The sequence below is a fragment of the Monodelphis domestica genome, chromosome 2, assembly GCF_027887165.1.
Source record: "Monodelphis domestica isolate mMonDom1 chromosome 2, mMonDom1.pri, whole genome shotgun sequence".
NCBI classification, from domain to species: Eukaryota; Metazoa; Chordata; class Mammalia; order Didelphimorphia; family Didelphidae; genus Monodelphis; species Monodelphis domestica.
Window position 1 is genome coordinate 532231674 of NC_077228.1, and position 21449 is coordinate 532253122.

Genomic DNA, 21449 nt, shown 5'->3' on the forward strand with positions numbered 1-21449 from the left:
AGTGGAATGGGCTACCCTAATTAGTAGAGAGTAAGTTCAGTCCCTGGAGGAGGCCTCTGTGGTAGGCCCAGCTCCAGTCTCAGCACCCTCTTAGTTCAGATTTGATGTTGGGATGAAATGAGGTTGTTTTTTGAAATCCTTAACTTCTATCTAAGGCAGAAGAGTGGTAAGGGCTAGGCAATTGGAGTTAAGTGACTTGCCCAAGGTCACACAGCTAGGACATGTCTGAGGTCACACTTGAACCCAGGACCTCTAGTCTCCAGGCCTGGCACTCTATCCACTGAACACCCCAAAATGAAGTCTTTGTAAGATGTTAAACAAGAGAAGCTTACTTTGTTCAAACCCAGTAAGGATGCAAAGCCAGGATACAGTCATAATGCTTGGCTCTTCAGGATGGGGTTCTTGTCTCCATGGAAACAAGTCTAGAAAGATATCATCAGGCTATGATGACTCATGGTTTTAAGCAACCACCAAGTTGAGAGGTACCAACTGTATTTACTGGGAACTTTTATGCCCCCAGACTAGGAAACTGAGGCCAGTCAGGTTTTATGGGAAGAGAACGTCAGGGAACTCTGGAGCTCAAACCAAGAAAACAGATCCTCTAACTGCCTCCAAGAAGTACTGACATATGGTTAATACCTCCACATCTTATCCTTCAGAATGATTCAGTTTGATACATTTATTAAGCACCCACTGTATGCTAGGCACTGTGCACCTTTGCACCCAGGCTCTGGGGGTGCAAAGGTAAAAGTGAATTAAGTCTCTGCCCTCAAGGAGCAAGAGAAATATGGCATGCTCATAAGCAAGCAAATAAATACTATATTTATATTCATACTGTGATATATTAATTTCTATACATTAATTTCTGTTACACATACTAATTACATGCTAATCATGCATATACTATTTATACTAATTTATATGCTGCTTTTATGTTCGTATGCTAACAATGGAAAGATTTTATTTTTCCAATTACATATAATAACAATTTCAATATATTTTCTGAAATTATAAGATCCAAATTGCCTTCCCCCAACCCTGAAGCTGGCAAGGAATTCAATCCGGGTTATTCATCTATTATCATAAAAAATGTTTCCATACTGTTCATTTTTATAAGAATAATCATAAAACCCCAAACCCAGATAAACTGAAATGGTCTGCTTTGATCTGCCTGGGACGCCCCCAGGTCCTTTTCTGGAGGTGGAGCGAGCGCATTCTTTGTCATCAGGTATTGCTGAGAACAGCTAAAGCTTTCATGGTTGATCATTTCACAGTATTGCTGTTACTGTGTGCCGTGTTCAATGCAGAGTGCTTTCAAGGAGAGAGTGGCTAATAACTGAGAGAGTCAGGAAAGAAAGGTCAGGAGCCCAGAGGAGATCTGAAATAGAGTTGGAAGAAATCAGGGTCTTGTACATGGTAAGCCCAGCCAGGATAACTGAAAGGGGGAGTATATATACATAGGAGGGAATATTGTGAAAGAAAGCTGTCTGAGAAGGCAGAGTCGTGTTAAAAAGCTTTGAAATGTTTGGGAATTCTATCCACAGCCTTCCCCTGATCTCTCAGAAAAAAGAAATCTTTTTTTTTTTAAACCCTTACCTTCCGTCTCCAAGGCAGAAGAGTGGTAAGGGTAGGCAATGGGCGTCAAGTGACTTGCCCAGGGTCACACAGCTGGGAAGTATCTGAGGCCAGATTTGAACCTAGGAACTCAGAAAAAAGAAATCTTAATCAAATTCTTTACCATCTTGGGGAAGCAATTTGGATGCCATCATTTCAGGAAATATGTTAAAATTTGGTATTATATGTAATTTGGGGAAAATAAATGATCAAATGATTTTTTTGGATAAAAGGGAAATCAAAGTAGATGGATATAACCAAGCTGACTCATGTGATCACTGCTTCCTGGACAAAAGTATGGAAGTGGGAGATGGAATCTTATGTAGAAAGGGGATCCAGCAGCTCAGAGACTGCATACAAGGGGAAAATTTGCTAGAGGTCTGAAAAAGGTAGAGGAATGTTATCAAGGGCTTTGGCAACATCTTTGCAATTTGTATCTACCATGTCTTACTAGATATGAGACATTTTTCTAGATAATCAGATTGTGATGATTTGTTTCCTGTCATGACTGTTTCCTTTTCCAGCTGTTGATACATTCTAGAACTTGGCCTGACATCAGAATCAAGCTCATTGATCTGTAGTTAGCTAAACTGTTTTCTTTTCTTTGGTGGGGGGAAAATCAGAATATCTTTTGGCCTTCACCAGCCTTTTTTTTTTCCTTTCTGTTTATCATTGTCTCATCCACCCCAAACAAATCCTATCCCTTCCTCCCAGTTTCTCCTTTCTCTTAAGACAACAAAACAAAACACCTTCTGTTCTTAGTTTTCCCCTTTAGTACTCATGATATTTGTTTCTGCTCATCCCCTAGTTGGCTTTAATTCCATTTCTATCAATTTATTTTATTTTTAAACACTTAACCTTCTGATAGAGAATCGATTATTTTTTTTCATATATTATTTGACCAATTACATATAGTAACAAATCTCTGCATAAGTTTCCCCAAGTTATATGATCCAAATCATCCCCCTCTATTCCTTCTCCTTCCCAGAGCTAGCAAGCAATTTTGATGTGGATTATACACATATTTTCATGCAAAACATATCTCCATATTGTTCATTTTTGTAAATTATAATACCAGGATTTTAGGGAGGGAAAAAAAAAGCATTAACATTTTGCAAATGAATAACCATATAAAACCAAAAACCCAAATAAACTAAAGTAAAAAACATCTGTCATAGAATCAATATGAAGTATCAGTTCAAGGTTGAACAGCAATAATGGTTAGGGAATGGGAGTTCAATGACTTGCCCAGAGTCACACAGCTAGGAAGTATCTGAGGCCAGATTTGAACCTAGGATTTATGCTCTCTAGACCTGAGCTACCTTGCTGCCCCCTATATCTTTCTTTTCAAAGAAAGTGAGTTCCCTGCATATCCATATTGGTCTCTTCAGACAAATCTCATTTTTCCTCCTCCTGGAAGATTTCCTTTGTGTCTTCAGAATTTCATTTCTGATCATCTTCAATCCCTCCTGTACTGACTTCTGGTGTTTCTATCACTACTATACAATGCCTTTGAGCCAATGCTTTTGAGTCTTGTGTTCACTTTCTGAAACTCCTCATCTATTTCCTCCTTCAGCCCAGGTGGTTTATAGCATATATTTCAATGACAAAATTTCTTTTTGTTTTCTGCTTCATGGACTTTCCCTCCAATTTCTCTCCATGTTCCCCTCTCAGTTCCTGAATTAACTTACATAAATGTACAATTCTTTCTCCTTCGTTTATTGAAACTTATCTTCCATAGTACTTTGAGGGAAAGGGGTAGTAAGCGCCTCGGTGTTTTTAGCACAGGTCCTGGCACATAGTGGCTATGTGCTAAAAGCTTGTCAACTAACAAGTTGACATCAGTAGCCATATTCTCACTACATCAATCCTCAATTAAGCCCACACTACTTAACTTTGACATTCAAGGGCTTCCACAATGTTACCTACCTAACCTCCTAGCTGTCCCAGGACCTGCTAAGTCCATTGTGTAATGGGGCAGTAAGAAATGGAATGAGATTTTAAACATGCTTCTTGGATCCTAGATGGCCCCACTGTTCTTCTCTTCCCCTGGTCAGTCCACTAATGTGTTCAATTCTGGGTACAGAAATTTATGAAGGATTCAGATAAACCAATGGGCTTGCAGAGTGACCAGGATGGTGAAGATCCTCAGGTCTATGCTTCCTGTGAGTGGAGATGATGAGTTGGGGTGATGATGAGGTGGGGAGAGTGCCTCTCCAATACCTTCCCTTGGCTATCCTGTATAGAGCCACCCCTGTATATATTCATTTGAATGTTGTCTCCCCCATTAGATTGTAAGCTCCTCAGGGGCAGGGCCTGGCATATAGTAGGCACCTAATAATGTTGACTGACTCTCAAGAGGTGGGCAGCCAGAACATGGTTAGATGGGGATTGATTGAAAGAACTGGAGAATGTAGGACTTGGTATACCAGCCTTCTTGGAAGAAGGATGTTGCCCAGAGGCAGCAATAGGCTTGGTGGCAGAAAAAGATTCCTAACCATTAGAGAACTGAAGCAAAGAGGAATGGGCTTGGGTGACTGGCCGGGAAGAGGACATGAGACAAGAGAGGGCAGGGGTCTTAACATAGGAGGGCAGCCCACCATTGCTCCTGATCTGTCCTCTGCGGCCAAGCAGAAGAGAACCAAATCTCTGGCACGTGATGGCTTTCCTTGTCAGCTCCTGGGCCCTCATGCAGGCTGCCTATCTCAAGGTCTTCATCTGATATGGATTCGATGCCCTTCACTCTGCTGTTCATCCTCCTTTGTATTCTGTCCTGCTTATCAGTGTCCTTCCTGAACAGAGGCACCGGAACCATCCCCTCCGCTGCCTGTGAGTTCCTCTGACTGCTAGACTGCTAGAGTTTTTCTTAACTTTTCATTCATTCATTCATTCATTCAAGGGCTTCAGAATGTTGTAGTACCTTGAATGCCATCATTTATCTGGTTGGATTTAGAGCTCTTTGGGTCCTTCCTTATGAACCATCTCGTCTGAATTTCCCCTTTTACAGAAAAAGAAACTGAGGCCCAGAGAAAGAAATTGACTGGAAGGAACAAAACAAATTTAATGAACACCTAGTATGTGCCAGGCTCTGTGGGGATGCAAATTAAAACAAAAGCAAGACAAATGCTTCCCTTAAAGAACTTGCATCTAATTGGAGGAGACAACATGTAGAAAGGAGCTGGTAGGGTTGGAAAGGAAGGGAGGCTCTTGGCATGGGCGTTCTGAAGTTTAGAAGTCTGCTGGGCCAGAGCTCAGAGATGGCCTCAAAAAGTAGGAGAAGGCCAGCTAGCCCGGGGAGATTCTAGGTTGAGAATGGTATGGGCAGGGTCCACATCCTGTCTAAACTGCCTGGCACAGCTGGCAAGAAACAGTTGTCATTTTTTTCTGAATGCTGAATCTGCTTATTGGGAGATGTTGGAGCTAGGAAATGCCTTGGAATTGACAGGATTGCAGAATCTGAGAAGGACAGTATGGGTCAGAGGCAGACCTCGATTCTAAATATTCCAGACTCCAAGGTCCCTCCTCCATCCCAACTTCCATTTAGTTTTCTCACAGAATTTAGGACTTTACTGGAAAATCTGTCATTTTACAGAGGGAGAAACTGAGTTCTAGATGGCACGATGATCCCCCTTCACAATGATGCTTGAAACTTTCAACCATTCATCTTCTACTCCACCCCCATCCTTGATGTCTTATATTACGGTCACTTCTGGGTACAACCCTCTCTTCTTCACATAAAAAGGAGACTTCCACTGAAAAGGAGCGAGGGAGGGAGGAAGAGAGAGACAGATGGGCAGAGGGAGTGGGGGGGGAGATAAAGCAATGCCATTTGTTACAAGGACTTTCTCTGCCATTATGTCATCTATTCCCAGAGTCCCCCACTTCTCTCCTTTCCTAATCTCTCTTGGGACTAAGATAACCAACCCCAAACTCCCAATTTTCTTTGTTTGGACAGGACTTCAGTGCACTGTGGTGTCTTTCATGCGCCAGCTCTTGGTGCTCACCTGCACTGCTGAGCTTTTTCCTGTTTCCAAGTGAATGTTAAATTTACCCTGGCCATTAATTAGTGTCCCTGATTACCTCTGGGCCCCCTTCTGAACTGCTTGTTTTCATCTATATTTTTTATCCCTCTCTCCCTCCCTCTTCCCCTCTCTCCCTTCCCACTCCCTCCTCATTTCCTTCCCTGGCACCTTTCCTCTCCTTCTTGTCCCTGTCTCATCCTGACTCTTCCCCCCCACCCCCCCTTCTGTCTCCTAACCCAGCCCAGCCCCTCATTTTGAATGTGAGGACACGGGGTCCCATGTAAACTCATGTTGGAGTCAGGGAGACTGCCAGTCACCTGCACTTTGCCCTCTGGATAAATGAGGCAGCCGTGGTCTAACTGGGATTCTTAGAAAGTTCAGAACTGCAGGGTGTGTTTCAGGTCTATGTTCTTGTTGTCTCTTGTTGGCAGTTTTTGCTGATTTTCCGCAAAGCGGCCTCAGGGGAACTGGAGGAAGACAGCGGCTTGATGTCCCTGGCCAAGCTCTCCGAGATCGACGTGGCCATGGAGGGTGTGAAAGGAGCCAAGAATTTCTTCGAAGCCAAGGTAAGTGGGGGGACGCTTGCTTACCTGCCTTCACAGCTCTTCCCCTCCTGTCCTGTCCCTGAAACAAACAAACAAAAACAAAAAACTAGCTGATATCGGCACTGTAACAACCGGAAATCGGGAGCATTCCAGCTAGTTGCCTTGTAATTCGTCTTACATTTATTGGTATTTTTTATTCGTCCATCACCTCCTCCCTAAGCTATCTCTTATGGGATTAAAAAATGGAGGAGGGGAAAAGTAGCCCAGCAACACCAACCAACACATTAAACACGTCCGGCAAGACTCCACACCCCTATTTCTCCACCTCAACAGAAAGGATGGGAAGAAGAGATTTTCTGAGACTCCTACTTTGACCTAACCAATCAAAAGCATTTGTTGAATTATTATTTTTAACCCTTACCTTCTTAGCATCATTTCTAAGACAGAAAAGAGGGAGGGCCTAGGCAACTGGGGTTAACTGACTTTGCCCAGGGCTAAACAGCTAGGAAGGGTCTGAGATTAGACTTGAACCCAGTTCCTCCTGGCACTCTAGCCATTCTGCTACCCAGCGGTCCCAAATTTATTAAATTCTACTGTAGCATCAGGGATCCAAAAAATAGAAGGGGTTCTGCTTTAGGGAGCTCACATTCTATTCTTGGAAACAGTATATATATGCATAAAGATGTATGGAAGAAACATCAAGTCAGCCCGTCCAATAGACATTTATTCTGTGCCCACTATGTGCCAAGCATCCTGCTAAGTGTTCAGTAGAACTGAGGAAATCTTTCACGTTCTCTGATTTATTTAGCAAAGCAGGCATCCTATCTAAAAATGTTCAAATATCTATTCTTGTCCCAATCTGAAATGTATCATTTTATCTTTTGCAACCGGAAAAGGAAGGAGTCATTATTACAAGGAATCGAGGAGTAGATACACTTTGTGAGATAAAAGAAATATCTTTGTAGATAAGAAGATACAATGGATACAATTTACAAAGATGTTGCCAAAGCCCTTGACATTTCTCTACCTTTTCAGACCTCCCAGTTTATTCCCTTGTTTGAAGTCTCTGCTCTGATAAAAACTGCTCAGTGTTCCCCTCCTTCGTTTCCCACCTCCATGCTTTTGTCTAGGAAGCTTGATCACAAGAGTCAGTATGGTTTTCTCAGTAACCCATCCAGCTACTTTGATTTCCCTTTCCCAGAGAGTTACTAGATTGAGAGATCTGGGGAAGGTTGTAGATGGGATTCACAAATATTTCATCAAAACTTGATAAGATTTTAACCTCAGTTTGCCTTAATTTCCTCAACTGTAAAATGGGGATCTCAGGTCAGATATTTGTAATGCTTTGCACAGCACCTGGCACATAGGAGGTGCTCCTTTCTCTGGCCCTTGCCTTTCCCATCTTTAAAATAAAAGGGCTGGAGTAGATGGCCCCTAAATGCCTTCTGCTTCAGCCCCAGAGGCAAGGTTCAGTGGCACCTTCAATTGTGGGCTTGGCTCCCCGATATACAGATACCCTGATCTAAGATAAGCCTCTTCCCTAAGAGAAAAAGGAGGCATCTGTCCATTAGGGTACATCTTCCCCTGTTCTGTCATCTGCGATTCATCTAAGTAGCTGGGTGGTGCCCTGGGCTTAGAGTTCAGATTCTAACTTGGGTGCCTATTAGCCACACAAGGCCAGTCAAGTCTGTAAGCCTCTCTGTCTCAGTTTCCTCACCTATAAACTGAGTGAGACTGGTTCTTTCCAGCTCTGGTGTGTAATCCCATGATTCCTTGCTCCCAGTCCCCTAAATGATCTGGCTGAGATGAGATCCACAGAGCTTTAGAACTCCTGGGGACCAATGAGGGCCAGCTTTGTCGGTCTTTCAGCTCTGAGGCTCGTGCCACCAGATGTTACATATGTGAGGGAACTAGATGGGTCCCATCCTTTCCTGAGGTCTCTTCCAGCTTACCACCTATGATCCTATGACCTGGGCTTGAGCCTGATGATGAGCCTCAGTTTACTCGTCTGTAAAATGTGGTGAATTAGAGTCAATCGTAACATTATTGCCACTTGACTGGAGGAAAGCCTAAGTTGCCATGTGAATGAGAGCTGTTCCAGGAACTCCCCCCTCACGAGCTGTCCCAGACCCCTGGCTCCATTCTTGTTTCAGTCTTTGAAGGCTGAAGCCTAGTGGGCAGGAACCTGCTTGCCCTCCCTATTCACAGTGGACGTGGCAGTTGGTTTGACCAAGAGCCAATAAAGAAGCCCGAAGCCCTCAGGTCACTTCCAAGTTCTGCTTCCTCTCCACTGTCTGACTTGGGGTGAATCCCGTCCCCCCACGAGCCCCGGTTACTTCAGCTCTAAATGTTGTCCATTTATTCCCCAAATAATAGTTGGGGAGGGAAGAAGTAGGGGCCAGGCCTGGAGAGAGGCCAGGAGGACACAATGCTGAAAGAGGAATTCTGTTGTGGAGGCTGGGGAGAGGGACAAGAGTGGCCCAGAGAGGAATCCCAGTGGGGATTCCCCCACTCAGAATTACAGCTAGAAGCAGGGTTAGGGCCGCCCCACCCTGACCCCAGCAGGAAGATGGGCATGCTGAGGAAGTTCTAGGGATGGGGGTGGTGGGGGGTAAAAGAAGCAGAGGCATCAGGGGAGCCGATTCCCTTGGACACACAGGCAGTCCAAGCCCCTTCTCTCAACCTGTGCCAGGAGATCTCCAGTGAGAGGGAGCCCACTTCCTCCCAGTGAAGCCCAGGCTGCTAATATCCCGATATCCAGGTCAGATCTGCCTTCTTACCACTAGGTGGTGGTACAACAGATAGAATGTTGGATTGGGAGTCGGAAAGACCCGAGTTCAAATCCTACCTCAGACACTCACTTCAGTGGCGTGGCCAAGTCACTTACCTTCCAGGGTTGTAGAGTGCTTTGGAAACCTTCAGGTGCTCTACAAATGCTAAATAGTATTCCTGGAGTTGTAGATTTAGAGCTGGGAAGGATTTTTCTGCCTTTTGAAGAATCTCCTCTTGGCCAGGGAGCAAGAGACAAGATAGAGCAAAAAGGCCAAGGGAGGACCAGGCCCTCCTGCTATTCCTGTAGAGGATCCTTAGATACTGGGACAGCAGCCCAGAGGGAGCTTTGCCCTCTGGGTATTATTGCCCCCAGCTCCAGCTCTAGCCTCTGTACCCTGTTAGGGCTCAGTGCTCTGCTATAGAATGCTGGGGAGGGAGGAGGGGAGAGGAATAAAATGGGGAAAACACCCCAGGCAGAGAGAATTTAGAGAGGGAGATGGCAAGTGCATGAGCCAGGGCACAGGGGGCGCCAGAAAATGAAATGGGGCTGGCCATCCACACAGGGACAGCTAGGTGGCTCAGTGGATAGACCGCCTGACCTAGAGACAGTTCAAATAGGGCCCTAGACACTTACTACCTGTGTGACCCTGCACAAATCTCTTTACCCTGTTGGCCTCACTTTCTTCATCTGTAAAATGAGCTGGAGAAGGAAACTACTCGAGTATCTCTGCCAAGAAAATCCCAAACAGGGTCATGAAGAGTCAGACACCACTGAAACAACTGAACAACAACAAATTAAGGACAGGCTCTTTTACAGATTTTACAGAGTCAGGACCTGGATTTGAATTCTGGCTCTGTTTACTACCTGTGTAACCTTGGACAAGTCACCTGGATTCAGGAAGACTTTGGTCCAAATCCTGCCTCTGACCTTGGTCAAGTCATGTAACTTGTCTGTGCCTCAGTTTCACCATCTGTAAAATGAGGCATTCCAGGTTTTAATCTATGATCCCATGATTCCATGAACCAGTCCCCAATGCATACAATCTCCTTGAGGGCAGAGATTGTTTCATCTTTGTCTTTGTATTCTTAGGGCCATGATGGTGGGCATCATCTTGAGTCCTAACCCTGCTTTAGCCCACGTGGGACTGAAATGTGTGTGATTCTTTAATCACCCCAGTCCTCTGTCTCGTGTGGGCCCAGTGGACAGCAGAGACCTACTTGTAGAGAATCCCAGACAGGCTCATTGCACCCAAACAAACGGTCCTTGGCTCCCTCATTAGGGATCCTCGGTCATGATGTCAGCTGAGCTGAGCTGAATCATTCCTTCCCTCCTCATCTTCTCCCGGGGCTCTGTTGGTCTTGTCTTTTCAGGTCCATGCCCTGTCCGTGACCAGCCGATTTGAAGCCGAGATCAAAGCAGAGCAGAATGCCCGAAAGCAGGAGGAGGAGGACAGAAAACACCGGAGGGCTCTCTTCAGAGAACGCCAAGCCGCCTTCTCCCAGTAGCTCCCGCGAGCCCGAATGTGCTCAGAGACTTGACTTCTACCATCTGTGCCTTACAAGTTGGCCTGAAAGAAATGGCCAGCACCTCGTCCCCCAAGGAGGACCCATCTCTCACTGAATGTCCCGTGTCCCCCGTGTGTCCCCAGCCCTGGTGGTCTTTCTTCTTGAGCTTCCTGTCTGTTGTGCCTGGAAGGGTAACTGGTAACTCTAAGACCTGAGGAAACAGTAGGAAGGTCAAAGTAAGGGAAGGGAAGAGAGAATTCTGTAAAAAAAGGGAACAGTTCCCTTTCTTACCCAACCACTGCTCTACTAGCCATTGAATGCTTCCAGGATTTTGCCGTTTTCTTGGTGACTTTTATTTTCCCTGTTTCCTCCCTTTTAGGCCAACCTTTCAAGGAGGTCATTTGGCCAGAGGTATAGCTCTGCCATTCTCCTGCATTCCCATATTCAGACTGATTGCCTTTTCCAAGTGCATTCAATAGACTTCTACACTCTTGGCTTTGATTCTCCCTTTCTTCCATCAACTCCCACAAAAGAGGCAAGGCTAAGCTATTCAACCGTTCTCCCTCACCAAGTGTTTGAAGCAAGGGGGAGAGCTCCAAGAACTATGGAGTGGACCCCAGAAAGCCCTCAGTGTTGGGGGGAGGCCGTTCTAAAAGCCCCTCTGATTTTCTGCCACTCCACTCATAGAGGTAGTTTTCAATGGATGACAAGAAGCTCCATGCCAAGGGTCTCCCCCTTTGACCTCTACATTGTAATACCTTGTCAGATTGCCGGTTTAGATTGGTGGATTCATACAGGATACCTGAGTCTAGCCAGAACACCTGACCATGGTTCTGGAACTTTTCATGTAGAGATAGGTGGGTGTGGACCCAACTTCCGTGGTCGCCATTAAAAACCTCACATGCTCACTGAGTATGTAAGACTTCAGAGATGTTTCTGTCTTTTATTCTCCTTTCTCATTGTCCAAGGAGGAGCAACTCTTTCACCCTTGGTCCTTTGTTCTTTTTGATCTCTTTAAATGGGGGGTCGGGAGGGGCCATGCTATTAAAATGGTGAGCATGGAAGAATAATGAAACTAATTTTTAATAGATTAAAGAACGACTAGAGTACTTTGAGCTCTTTTTAGCAATACATATAATGCTTTAAAAGGTCACTCTTACCTACTCAATATTTATTAAGATACATGGGGGTTTTATATACCTATTTCGTAGCTATTCTTTTTCTGAAAAATCAGTGTTTCCCAGCCTAATTAGTTATCCTTGCCAAATGAACTATGCAAATAAAATGTATTATCTCACTGGCTTGCTTCCATTCCTCGTTGAATGGATGGGAGAGTTAAAGAGCAAAAGATTGAATTAGGGGGTTGGTTGGAATACCAACTGCCCATGGATGCTCAGATTGGTTGGGTATCACTGATCCTTGGAAATATGGTTGGCAGGCTAATACACTTAGGCTAATTGAAGGGGCCTTAGAGGCCATCAAATGCAACTCACCCACTTGTAAAGATGAGGAAACTAAGGCCTCAAGAGGTAAAAGGACTTGTCTGAGGTCATGCAGATAGTAAGCAACCTGAGCTGGGGTGATCATAGTAGTAGTAGTAATAATAATAATAATAACTGCTAGCTTTTATGTAGCACTTTAAGGTTTGAAAATGTTTTATGAATATCTCATTTATCCTCATGATAACCAATGACGGGAGGTAGATATAGTTACTATTCTCGATTTATAGTTGATGAAACTGAGTCAGATGGAGGCTAAATGACTTGTTTTCATATCTGAGACTGGATTTGAACTCAGATCATTCTGGCTCCAAGATCAGCATCATAACCATTGTACTACCCAGAATCAGTGTAGGGATCTCCTAATGTAAGCTTCATTAACCTATACCAGGCACTAGGAATACCAAGATCAAAAAAAGATTCGTCCTGTCCCCGAGAAGATCTTCCACCAGAGAAGATCCCCAACTGATCCTGTATATGCTTTGTTTGTAGGTAGCTGTTGACAAGCTGCCCACCCTCCCCATTAGGCTGTAGGGTCTCTGTGGGCAGGGGCGCAGCTATTGTACCCTCAGCTCTTAGCACAAAGTAAATGTTTAATAAATGCTTTTTCTTGACTGACTTGGAGAGGTGGGAGCCTATGTGAACAGAATGTTATATACACTGTCAACGATGGTTCCCGAGTCCCTTGACCTTTTTGCAAGGAAGATTCACTGAATGGAGAGTTGGAGGTGTATTTGGGAAAGTCTGTGATGGAAACACCCAAGGCACCAATAAAGCCAATTGGAAAATAAAAGTATATCAGGAGGCTTGGTCGTCTTCTTTGCTATGACTTCTCACCTGTAAAATGGCGGCTTGGATTGGCAGCTCTGTAAGACCCCTAGTAATCGAATAAGCCCTGAGTGGAAGCTTCCCACAGGCTCTCAGGCTGGGCCAGCCTTTGTGTGCAGAAGAAGGACAGGGGGGCTAGGAATCGCCAAGGACGCTGCACTTCTGGCCAGGAAACTCACCCAGGGCTTGGGAAGGATCCCACCAGCTCCCTCTTGCTGGTTCTAGGAGAGGATGTTCAGTCATTTCAGCCATGTCTGACTGACTCTTCATGACACCATTTGGGGTTTTCTTGGTAAAGATATTCCAGTAGTTTGCCGTTTCCTTCTCTGGTTCACTTGACAGATGGAGAAACCGAGGCAGACAGAGTGAAGTGACTTGCCCAAGGTCACACAGCTAGCAAGTTTCTTGAGGCCAGATTTAAATTCTAGTCTTCTTGCCTACAGGCCACTCTTCCCCTACAGGAAACAAACTCCTTTTCTTGAGTCATTCAAAGCCCTTCACTGGCTGGCTCCACCCTTTCCAGAATTTTCAATCATTCCCTTTTATGCTTTATAGCTAAACCGGTCCATCTGCTCTTCAAAGGGCTCAGAATTCCATCTCCATGCCTGAAAGGGACTCCCCTTCCTTCAAAGCCCCACATGGCAGCGGCTTTCCACCCAAGACCCTTCCTGATGCCCCCAGTTATCAGCTCAGTCTGCAGTTAGAGATGACTTGTTATCATTTGGTATATATTTTGTGGTGACTTGAGCGCAGGGACTGTTTTAGGCATTTCTATCTCCAGTGCCCACCACAGACACAGAGATTGGCACATAAGTGTTTAATTTCATACAGTGGAAAGAACTCAAAGAACTTGAGTTCAAATCCTGCCTTTGGCCTTCTCTGGGCCTCAGTTTCTTCCTTGTAAAATGAAGGAGGCTGAACCAGATGGCCCCTATGGTCCCGTCTAGCCCCAGAGCTCTACCCCTGGGAAGGGCCAGACATCCATAATAGGCTCCGAGGTGCCAGTTCCTGGTCAGCCCCAGTGGAAAATCACTCCCTCTAGAAGCTCTACCTGGAGTGGAATGGAGGGATATTCCTGGCAGAAGAGAGGCCAAAGGGATGACCTAAGAGAAGGCCATTAACTTTCCATTAGTCTCAGGGGTCCCAGTGGCCTCCTCTATGGGGGGGGAGGGAGCCTGCAGGGCCCCAGGCAGTATCCCCCACTGGTTTCCTCGGGCAGTGCCCCAGCCACCACTTGAAACACTCAATATTTTGGCATTTTAAATCATGGCTTAAAAATAGCCCTTTTACTATTTTTAGAGAGCCAAAGCTTCTCTGGACCGGCAGCGGGTTACTTTGTATTGCAAACTGGCAGGAAGTCGTGTGCCAAGAAAGTAATCTGGATGTTTCCAAACTCTGGTGGTGAACGATTGGCTGGAAATCGCTGATGGCCTTCGCTGGGTCCCTTCCCGTCCCAGGATTCTGGGAGACAAAAATAACCCTTTTAAAGATAAAAATAAGCCCCTGTTTTTAGCTCTGAAGTCCTCTGAACGCGGCTTTTTCATCCAATGAGGGTGATGGAAATCTGGCTGAGGGTTAAAAAAAGGAATTTTGGATCCATCAATCAGGAGGCCGTGTGGCCCAGTGGGAGAATCCTTAGCACTCGAAGGGAGAGGATCTCTGGGTTTCTGCTCAGTCTCTCTCCTGGTCTCTAAAATGAATGGGGGTGAGACGGCCACGTACATTTAGAGATCGATGAAGTAGGAGCCATTAACACCAGGCCTGCGTTCCCTTTGGATTTCTAACAGGGTCAATAATAGCCTCCATTTCTAGAGTGCTTTAGGGTGGGCTTTTTTTTTTAACCTCTTACCTTCCCTCTTAGAATCAATGCTGGGTATTGGTTCTAAGGCTGAAGAGCAGTAAGGGCTAGACAATGGAGGAATGTCTGGGAAATGTCCAAAGTAAAATTTGAACTCAGGACCTCCCATCTCTAGGCCTGACTCTCTGAGCCACCCAGCGCTCCCCCCCCTGCCCCCAAATAGTATGTTATTTGATCCCAACAACCCTGGGGGAGGGAGGGTTACGCATTGTTAGCCCCATTTTACAGATAAGGAAATGGAGGCAGAAGCTAAGGGTCACATAACCATTAAGTGCTTGAGTCTGGATTTGAACTCATGTCTTCAGATTCAGTGCTGTGTGCCCTGTGGCTCCCCCTAGTGGTGTCTTAAGGTAATGGAGCTTTTTGGTGTCGTGGACCCTTTAGGGGGCTGGTGAAGTCTTGTTCATAGCACAATGGTTTTAGAGGCAAAAAATAAAATGTGGGGGGAGGGCCCCAAAGGAGTTCTGCTGGTGTCTACAATGATAGTGCAGATGTTTAGAGTCGAGTGCGTGGCCCGGGGGCCAAGAGCCTCACTCCATTACACACAGGTGGAAAAGGGGTCTCAAATGTCATCTAGAGCAACTCAACCACAGAGTGAACCCTCCATGCAATATTGCTAACAAGGGGCTCTCTAGTGTCTGCTTGAATACTCCCGATGACCAGGAGCTCACTCACGAAATGCCCGTTCCAGTTTGGGAGGGTGCTAACAATCAAGATGAAGTCTTCCCCAAGAGATGCATGGCTCAAGTTTAATTCCTGGTGTTGAGGCTTTTACGGTGCAGCTTTTGAGGGTCTCTTCTGGGTGACTCCCTGGATGTACGAGTGAAATAAAAGAGGACCAGAGAGTGAGGGAGATGTGCTCGATGATATATAAACTTGTGGGCAGGGGCTGCTTCGTTTCTCTTTTTAAATAAAAACCCTCACCTTCCATCTTGGAATCACAATACCATGTATTGTTCCCAAGGTAGAAGAGTGGTAAGAGCTAGGCAAGGGAGGTTAAGTGACTTGTCCAGGGTCACATAGCTAGGAAGTGTCCGGATTTGAACCCAGGACCTCCCATCTCCCGGCCTGGCTCTCCATCCACTGAGCCACCCAACTTCCCCCCATTTCTGTCTTTATTTAGTTTTGTCCACCTTCTGACGGTGTCTGGGGCATAGGAAGCACCGAATAAATGATTTTTGAGAGATGATTGCTTCACCAAGGTCCCAGTAGTGAGTGGCTTGGGTCCTCTGATCCCAAATCTAGCCCTTTCCACTTTAGCATAAGTGAGGTTTCAATATAGATACTGGGTCTTAATACCAAGGCCTCGTTAAAAAGCTTCTTTGGTCCCGTGGAACGACTGGGCAGCAGTAATGGCGCCCTTGACTCCCACCTGCCTCCTGCAGACTATGCCACAGGCTGTGAAATGCTTTGTGCCTCTACACTAGGGCCCCCTCCATGAACTTGTCTTCTAGCTGCATTTCAGTGGAGTTCTGGTTTCCTTTGATTTTCTGCAACAGGATTCTGAGGCCGATCCAACTGGACCTTCAAACCCAAATAAGGTTAAGTACAACCTTTCCTAGACCCTGGGGAAGAGGCACTAACTAGATAAGGACAGACCCGGAGGCCCTAGTCCCTCCCTAGTCCCCATTAATGGCAAGCAGCCAAGGCATCTTTCCATTGAACTCTTCCTTTGCCCTAACAAAGACTGACCCCTTTCTGTCTAAAGCAGCTCCTGTCCTTAAGCCCTTCCCCAAGTAAAGGCCCAATGTGCCCTAATAATATTGTAGCTTGGGCCTCACTTTTCAATAATATTTTCTTTCCCCTAATTAACATGCAAAAACACTTTTGTACTTCGTTATTTATTAGTTGAATTTAATTATTAAGAATTTTTTTCCCATGGTTCCATGATTCATGTTCTTTCCCTCCCCTCTTCCCCCTCTAGAGCCAACACACAACTCCACTGGGTTTTACATGTGTCACTTATCAAGACCCATTTCCATATTATTATTTGCACCAGGGTGATTGTTTAGAGTCTCCATCCCCAATCATGTCAACCCATGTGATCAAGCAGTTGTCTTTCTTCTGTGTTTCTGCTCCCACAGTTCTTCCTCTGGATGTGGAGAGCATAAAAACATTTTTTAACACTCATTTTTTTTGTCACTTAATGCTGTTTTCCTCAGTTTCTTTATCTGTAAAATGAGCTGGAGAAGGAAATCCCAAACCACGCTAGTATCTTTCCCAAGAAAACCCCAAATTAGGTTACAAAGAGTCAGACATTACTAAACAACAAAACAGTTTCATAAAATACAGAACCATTGACTAAGGAATATAATTATAAGGAAGTGAATTTCAGTTCCTCATGACAGTTCAGAACTAAGATCCAATTTAATATGATCTTAGCACTCATTTTTCCAAATCCTCACCCTTCCTCCCTCTATCCATTCCACCTCTCCTCCATTATTTTGTTTCACGGCAACAAATGCTAAAGGTTTGAGAAAATCACCCAAAGGGATCGTGTTTGAAAGAGCAGCACACCTGGTCGCAGTCCTGCCTCTGCTACTTATTACTTGTTTGATCTGGACCAAATGATAACCCCTCACTGAGCAACAAGGCTGTTGAATTCGATGGCCTTGTAGAAATGGGTTGCACAGATTGGCAGGCAGGCCAGGAGACACAGCATCTGTGCAACCCATCTACACCTTCCAGCTTTAAATATATGGCCTCCCTTTGGCGGCGCACTCAGTAGCCAAGGGTGAATCCCCACCATTTCCCCTCAGGATGGTACAAGCAGGCCTGTGGAGTTTGGGGCTGGTTTTCCAGCATTAGAAATTGATGTCTCTGGAGACATCTCAGGGCAGAAGAGAAGCACTTGCACCGCCGGTGTGTGTGTGAGAAGCTGGGGTGGGAGCTGATGGCTATTCAGGTTCTCAGCCATGACAGCAGCATGGAGGTCATTCAAGGCACCTGTTGTATGGGATTACAGGCTTTCCTGTCCGTCCATCTTATTTATCCCAAGGGCCTGGCTCAGCCTCAGCTACTGAGATGGGTTCATGGAATCAGCTGAATGAGAGAGTCCATGATCACGGCAGCTGGCGTTCTAGGGGAAGGGCTAGGTAAGATATTCACAGGGTCAGTCCATAGAAGGGACATGGAGGCCTACAGTAACTGCTCCAGGACCCAGCCTGGTGCAGGGAATGGAAGGAATCCAGAAATGATGTTAGAGTGCTTGAGTGCAAATCTCTGCTCTCCTACTTATTACTCATATAACCCTGAGCAAGCTCTCTTTTCTGTGCCTCAGTTTCTTCATCTGTAAGATCCCTGAAGCCCCTTCCAGCTCTACCATTTGAGGCATATGCAGGCATTTTTTTTTCACCTCTCCTCTCCTCTCCTCTCCTCTCCTCTCCTCTCCTCTCCTCTCCTCTCCTCTCCTCTCCTCTCCTCTCCTCTCCTCTCCTCTCCTCTCCTCTCCTCTCCTCTCCTCTCCTCTCCTCTCCTCTCCTCTCCTCTCCTCTTCTCTTCTCTTCTCTTCTCTTCTCTTCTCCTCTCTTCTCTTCTCTTCTCCTCTCTTCTCTTCTCTTCTCTTCTCTTCTCTTCTCTTCTCTTCTCTTCTCTTCTCTTCTCTTCTCTTCTCTTCTCTTCTCTTCTCTTCTCTTCTCTTCTCTTCTCTTTTCTTCTCTTCCCTTCTCTTCTCTTCCCTTCTAATAACAATCATAAGACAGAAAGGCAAGGGCTAAGCAAACAAGGTTAAGTGATTTGCCCAGGATCACCCAGATAGGAAATGTCTGAGGTCAGATTTGAATCCAGGTCCTTCTGACTTCAGACCTGGTGCTCTCTCCACTGTGCCACCTACATGCCCCTTGTAAGCATGGTTTTATAAATAGATGTAAGAGAAAGAAGCAATTGAGGATGGGATGTGCCCAGAGGGGCGCCACCACTGTCTGTTGTTTTCCCTGCTGGCAGCCCCTTGGGGATGCTTCTAATGGATGAGGACTGTTCCCAGATGGACATCAGCCCTTCCTCAGCGTCTGGGCATCTCCTCCCCTCTTCTGGGGCTGGATGCCGTCCTTTGGAGCCAAACTCAAGAAATCTGGGGTTCCTCCCACTCCACAGCTCTTCCAGTTCTTGAAGTGCCATCACCCCTTGTGAGCCCGACAGACGCCCTTTACCTCTCAATGCCCCAGAAAGCTTCTTTGGCAGGTCAGCAATCCCAAGTCCGATCCCTGTCCCATAAGGAAGTGTCTGGGGCCAGATTTGAACTCAGGATGATGAGACTTTCCAACTGCTCTATCCAGGGTGCTACCTCACTGCCTCACTATGTGCCAGATACACAAAGAAAAATAAAAGCAGCCCCTCCCCTCAAGGAGCTCCCAGTCCCGTAGGAAAGACAACATGCCAACAAGTTCTACAGACAAGATATGGACAGACTAAATGAGAGTGAGTCAGCAGAGGGAATTAAGCGGATCAAGAAAGTCTTCTTGGAAAAGCGATCCCAGAGTCTATCTACTCCAACCCTCTCACCGTACTAAGCCCGGCTCCCCTGATTCCCGGCCCCTGCCTGTCTCTCTGAGCTCCATTTGTCCCTGTAGGACCATGACAGGTGGCAGTGAGTCACAGGAGCAGAGGAACACTGAGGATGGTGGCCCGGCTGTCACGCAAAGTCTTGGACAGCTTTAGACTGACCAGAGAGCCAAGAAGGGAGCCAGAACCTTGAGAGATCAGCTAAGGTGGGGCTGAGAATACTAGAGAGGAGACTGGGGTGAGCCCAGAATGGGTCAGCCTTGGGAAGGAGAGAGGTCAGGCCCCAAGCCAGGCTAGCAAGGAGGAATGGAGGAATGTGCAACCATAGAGATTGGGCTAAGGCAGTGCATCAGAAACCAGGGGTGCGGAATGGTGTGAGAAGGGAGGGCGACAGTGTGGCTTAGAGGGATTGACTGGAGATTATCCCAGATGCCTCTGCCATTTTAAGATTCTAGAGGTCAGCTGGGGCAGAGAGATGCCTGACTGCAGTTAGCCTCCATATTAAAAGAGAACAAACACAGGGAAAGCTGCTGATGTATTGGGGAAGATCAAACAACATTCTTTGCAGGTTATTTGAGAGCAAAGAAAGACCAAGGGAGGATCTGGTGAGGTTCTGAGAAAACAGTCCAACAAGACTTGTCCTCAGCAGTGATGTGAAACAAAGACCAGAAGAGTCGGGTTTAGAGAAGGGAGGTCTTGGTTTCAAATCTGGCCTCAGACACTTCCCAGCTGTGTGACCCTGGGCAAGTCACTTAACTCCCATTGCCTAGCCCTTACCACTCTTCTGCCTTGGAACCAAAACCCAGTATTGAATCCACAACAGAAGAGTTTAAAGCAAACAAAGACCAGAGATTCTGTTGCTGACAGCCATGAACATATAGTAATTATATTTTATATATATATATATATATATATATATATAATATATATATATATATATAAAACATATAAAGTAAGTAATTTAAACCCAGAGTTCTAGCAGTGGGTCCATTGGACCCTTTGGCTTCACCAGCTTCCTTTGTTGTGGTCCAGATGTTAATTTGCATATGAACCTGCACATCTTGGTGGCTGAGGTTATTTTCAGGGAGTTCTTCAGTCTAACAATTAGAAATCTGATGGGGTTAAAAGGGATTTTCTAACCCCGAGTCATATAGTTGGCTGGTACCAGGAGGGGGAGAAGGATAGGTCAGAAGAAGAGCCAATTCCAGACTCAGGACATCTGGTGGGCATCTTCTTGGGCTGCTAGATGAACTGAGAGCCTCTTAGCCTCCCTTGTGAAGGAAACGCTTCTTACTAGCAGCTTTCCTCCAGGAGATGATAGCAGAGCAGCAGATGGTCCACAGAGGCTGAATAGCTAAGTACCAGCAGATGGTAGCAGAAGACAGCTCAGGGATCACTCCACTAGAGCCCAGAGGAGACTCCCAGCAGAGATGACGGAATGTCCACCAGAGAACAGCATAGTGACATCACCAGAGGACAAGAGTGAGAGCAATGAGCTACGGTAACCTGGAGGATAGTAGATGGCACAATTGGAATGGGAGGTCAGGTTTGGGGGGCTATTTAATTTGCTACACTTAAATGACGTCTGCCCAGAACTAGTTAAAAATAAACACATCTTTGATGGCTATGGTTGTGGTTTGGAGCTGGGACTCCCCCACCCTTAAACCAGGAGAGCATTCTGCAGTTCTCTGGGTGGAGAGGGTCCTGGGTGCCACACAGAGGTGCTCTGGAAACTTGCTTAAATGATTGATTGGTTTTCATTGTGAGTATTATACCTTGGAAATCTGCAAGCTCTCTAAATTAGGATTTGATTTATTGTTTAGTTGATTGTCTAGACTGAAGAAAGTGAAGGATAAAATGTTTATAACACGTTAAACTTAAAAGTGTGTCTTGTGTGCATTTCCTTCCAGAAGACCTGGTTGTTAAACATTTATTAGCATATCCTTGGTACTGTGTAGGAAATTCAAAGGCTGGACATCTAGGCCGAGCTTTGGGGGCAGGGGAGCAGGCAAATGGAGAATGAATAAGCTCTGGGAGTCAAGGTATTAAAGAGAATCAAAGCTTCGACTCACTGGGAAAAAAAAGTAAATGTAAGACACTCGGGTAAAGGAGTTCTAATTGAGTAAGCTTCTCATCACTGGAAGTAGTAAAGTGGGGGCTCGATAACCATCTCGTGGTATTGTACCCCTTGGGGATCAGGAAAGTTGTAGAAAGGACTCTTGCACTGGGCATGAGGTTCTATCAGATCGCTTTTGTAAATTCAGTTTTATTTGATTTTCAGTTCAAAATGGTCTCATTCCCTTCT

At 45.7% G+C, this 21449-nt stretch overlaps 1 protein-coding gene across 1 annotated transcript in view; it reads left to right on the forward strand.

Annotated features, from left to right (window-relative positions):
* The window catches only part of EFHD1 (EF-hand domain family member D1), a 48201-nt gene extending 35450 nt beyond the window's left edge, over positions 1 to 12751 (forward strand). Inside the window, exons 3-4 of the mRNA XM_001373703.4 lie at positions 6068 to 6202; positions 10325 to 12751. Of these exons, the coding sequence (XP_001373740.2) occupies positions 6068 to 6202; positions 10325 to 10459 (270 nt within the window). The 3' untranslated portion in view covers positions 10460 to 12751. The remainder of the gene's footprint in view (positions 1 to 6067; positions 6203 to 10324) is intronic.
* Positions 12752 to 21449: the final 8698 nt, after the last annotated feature.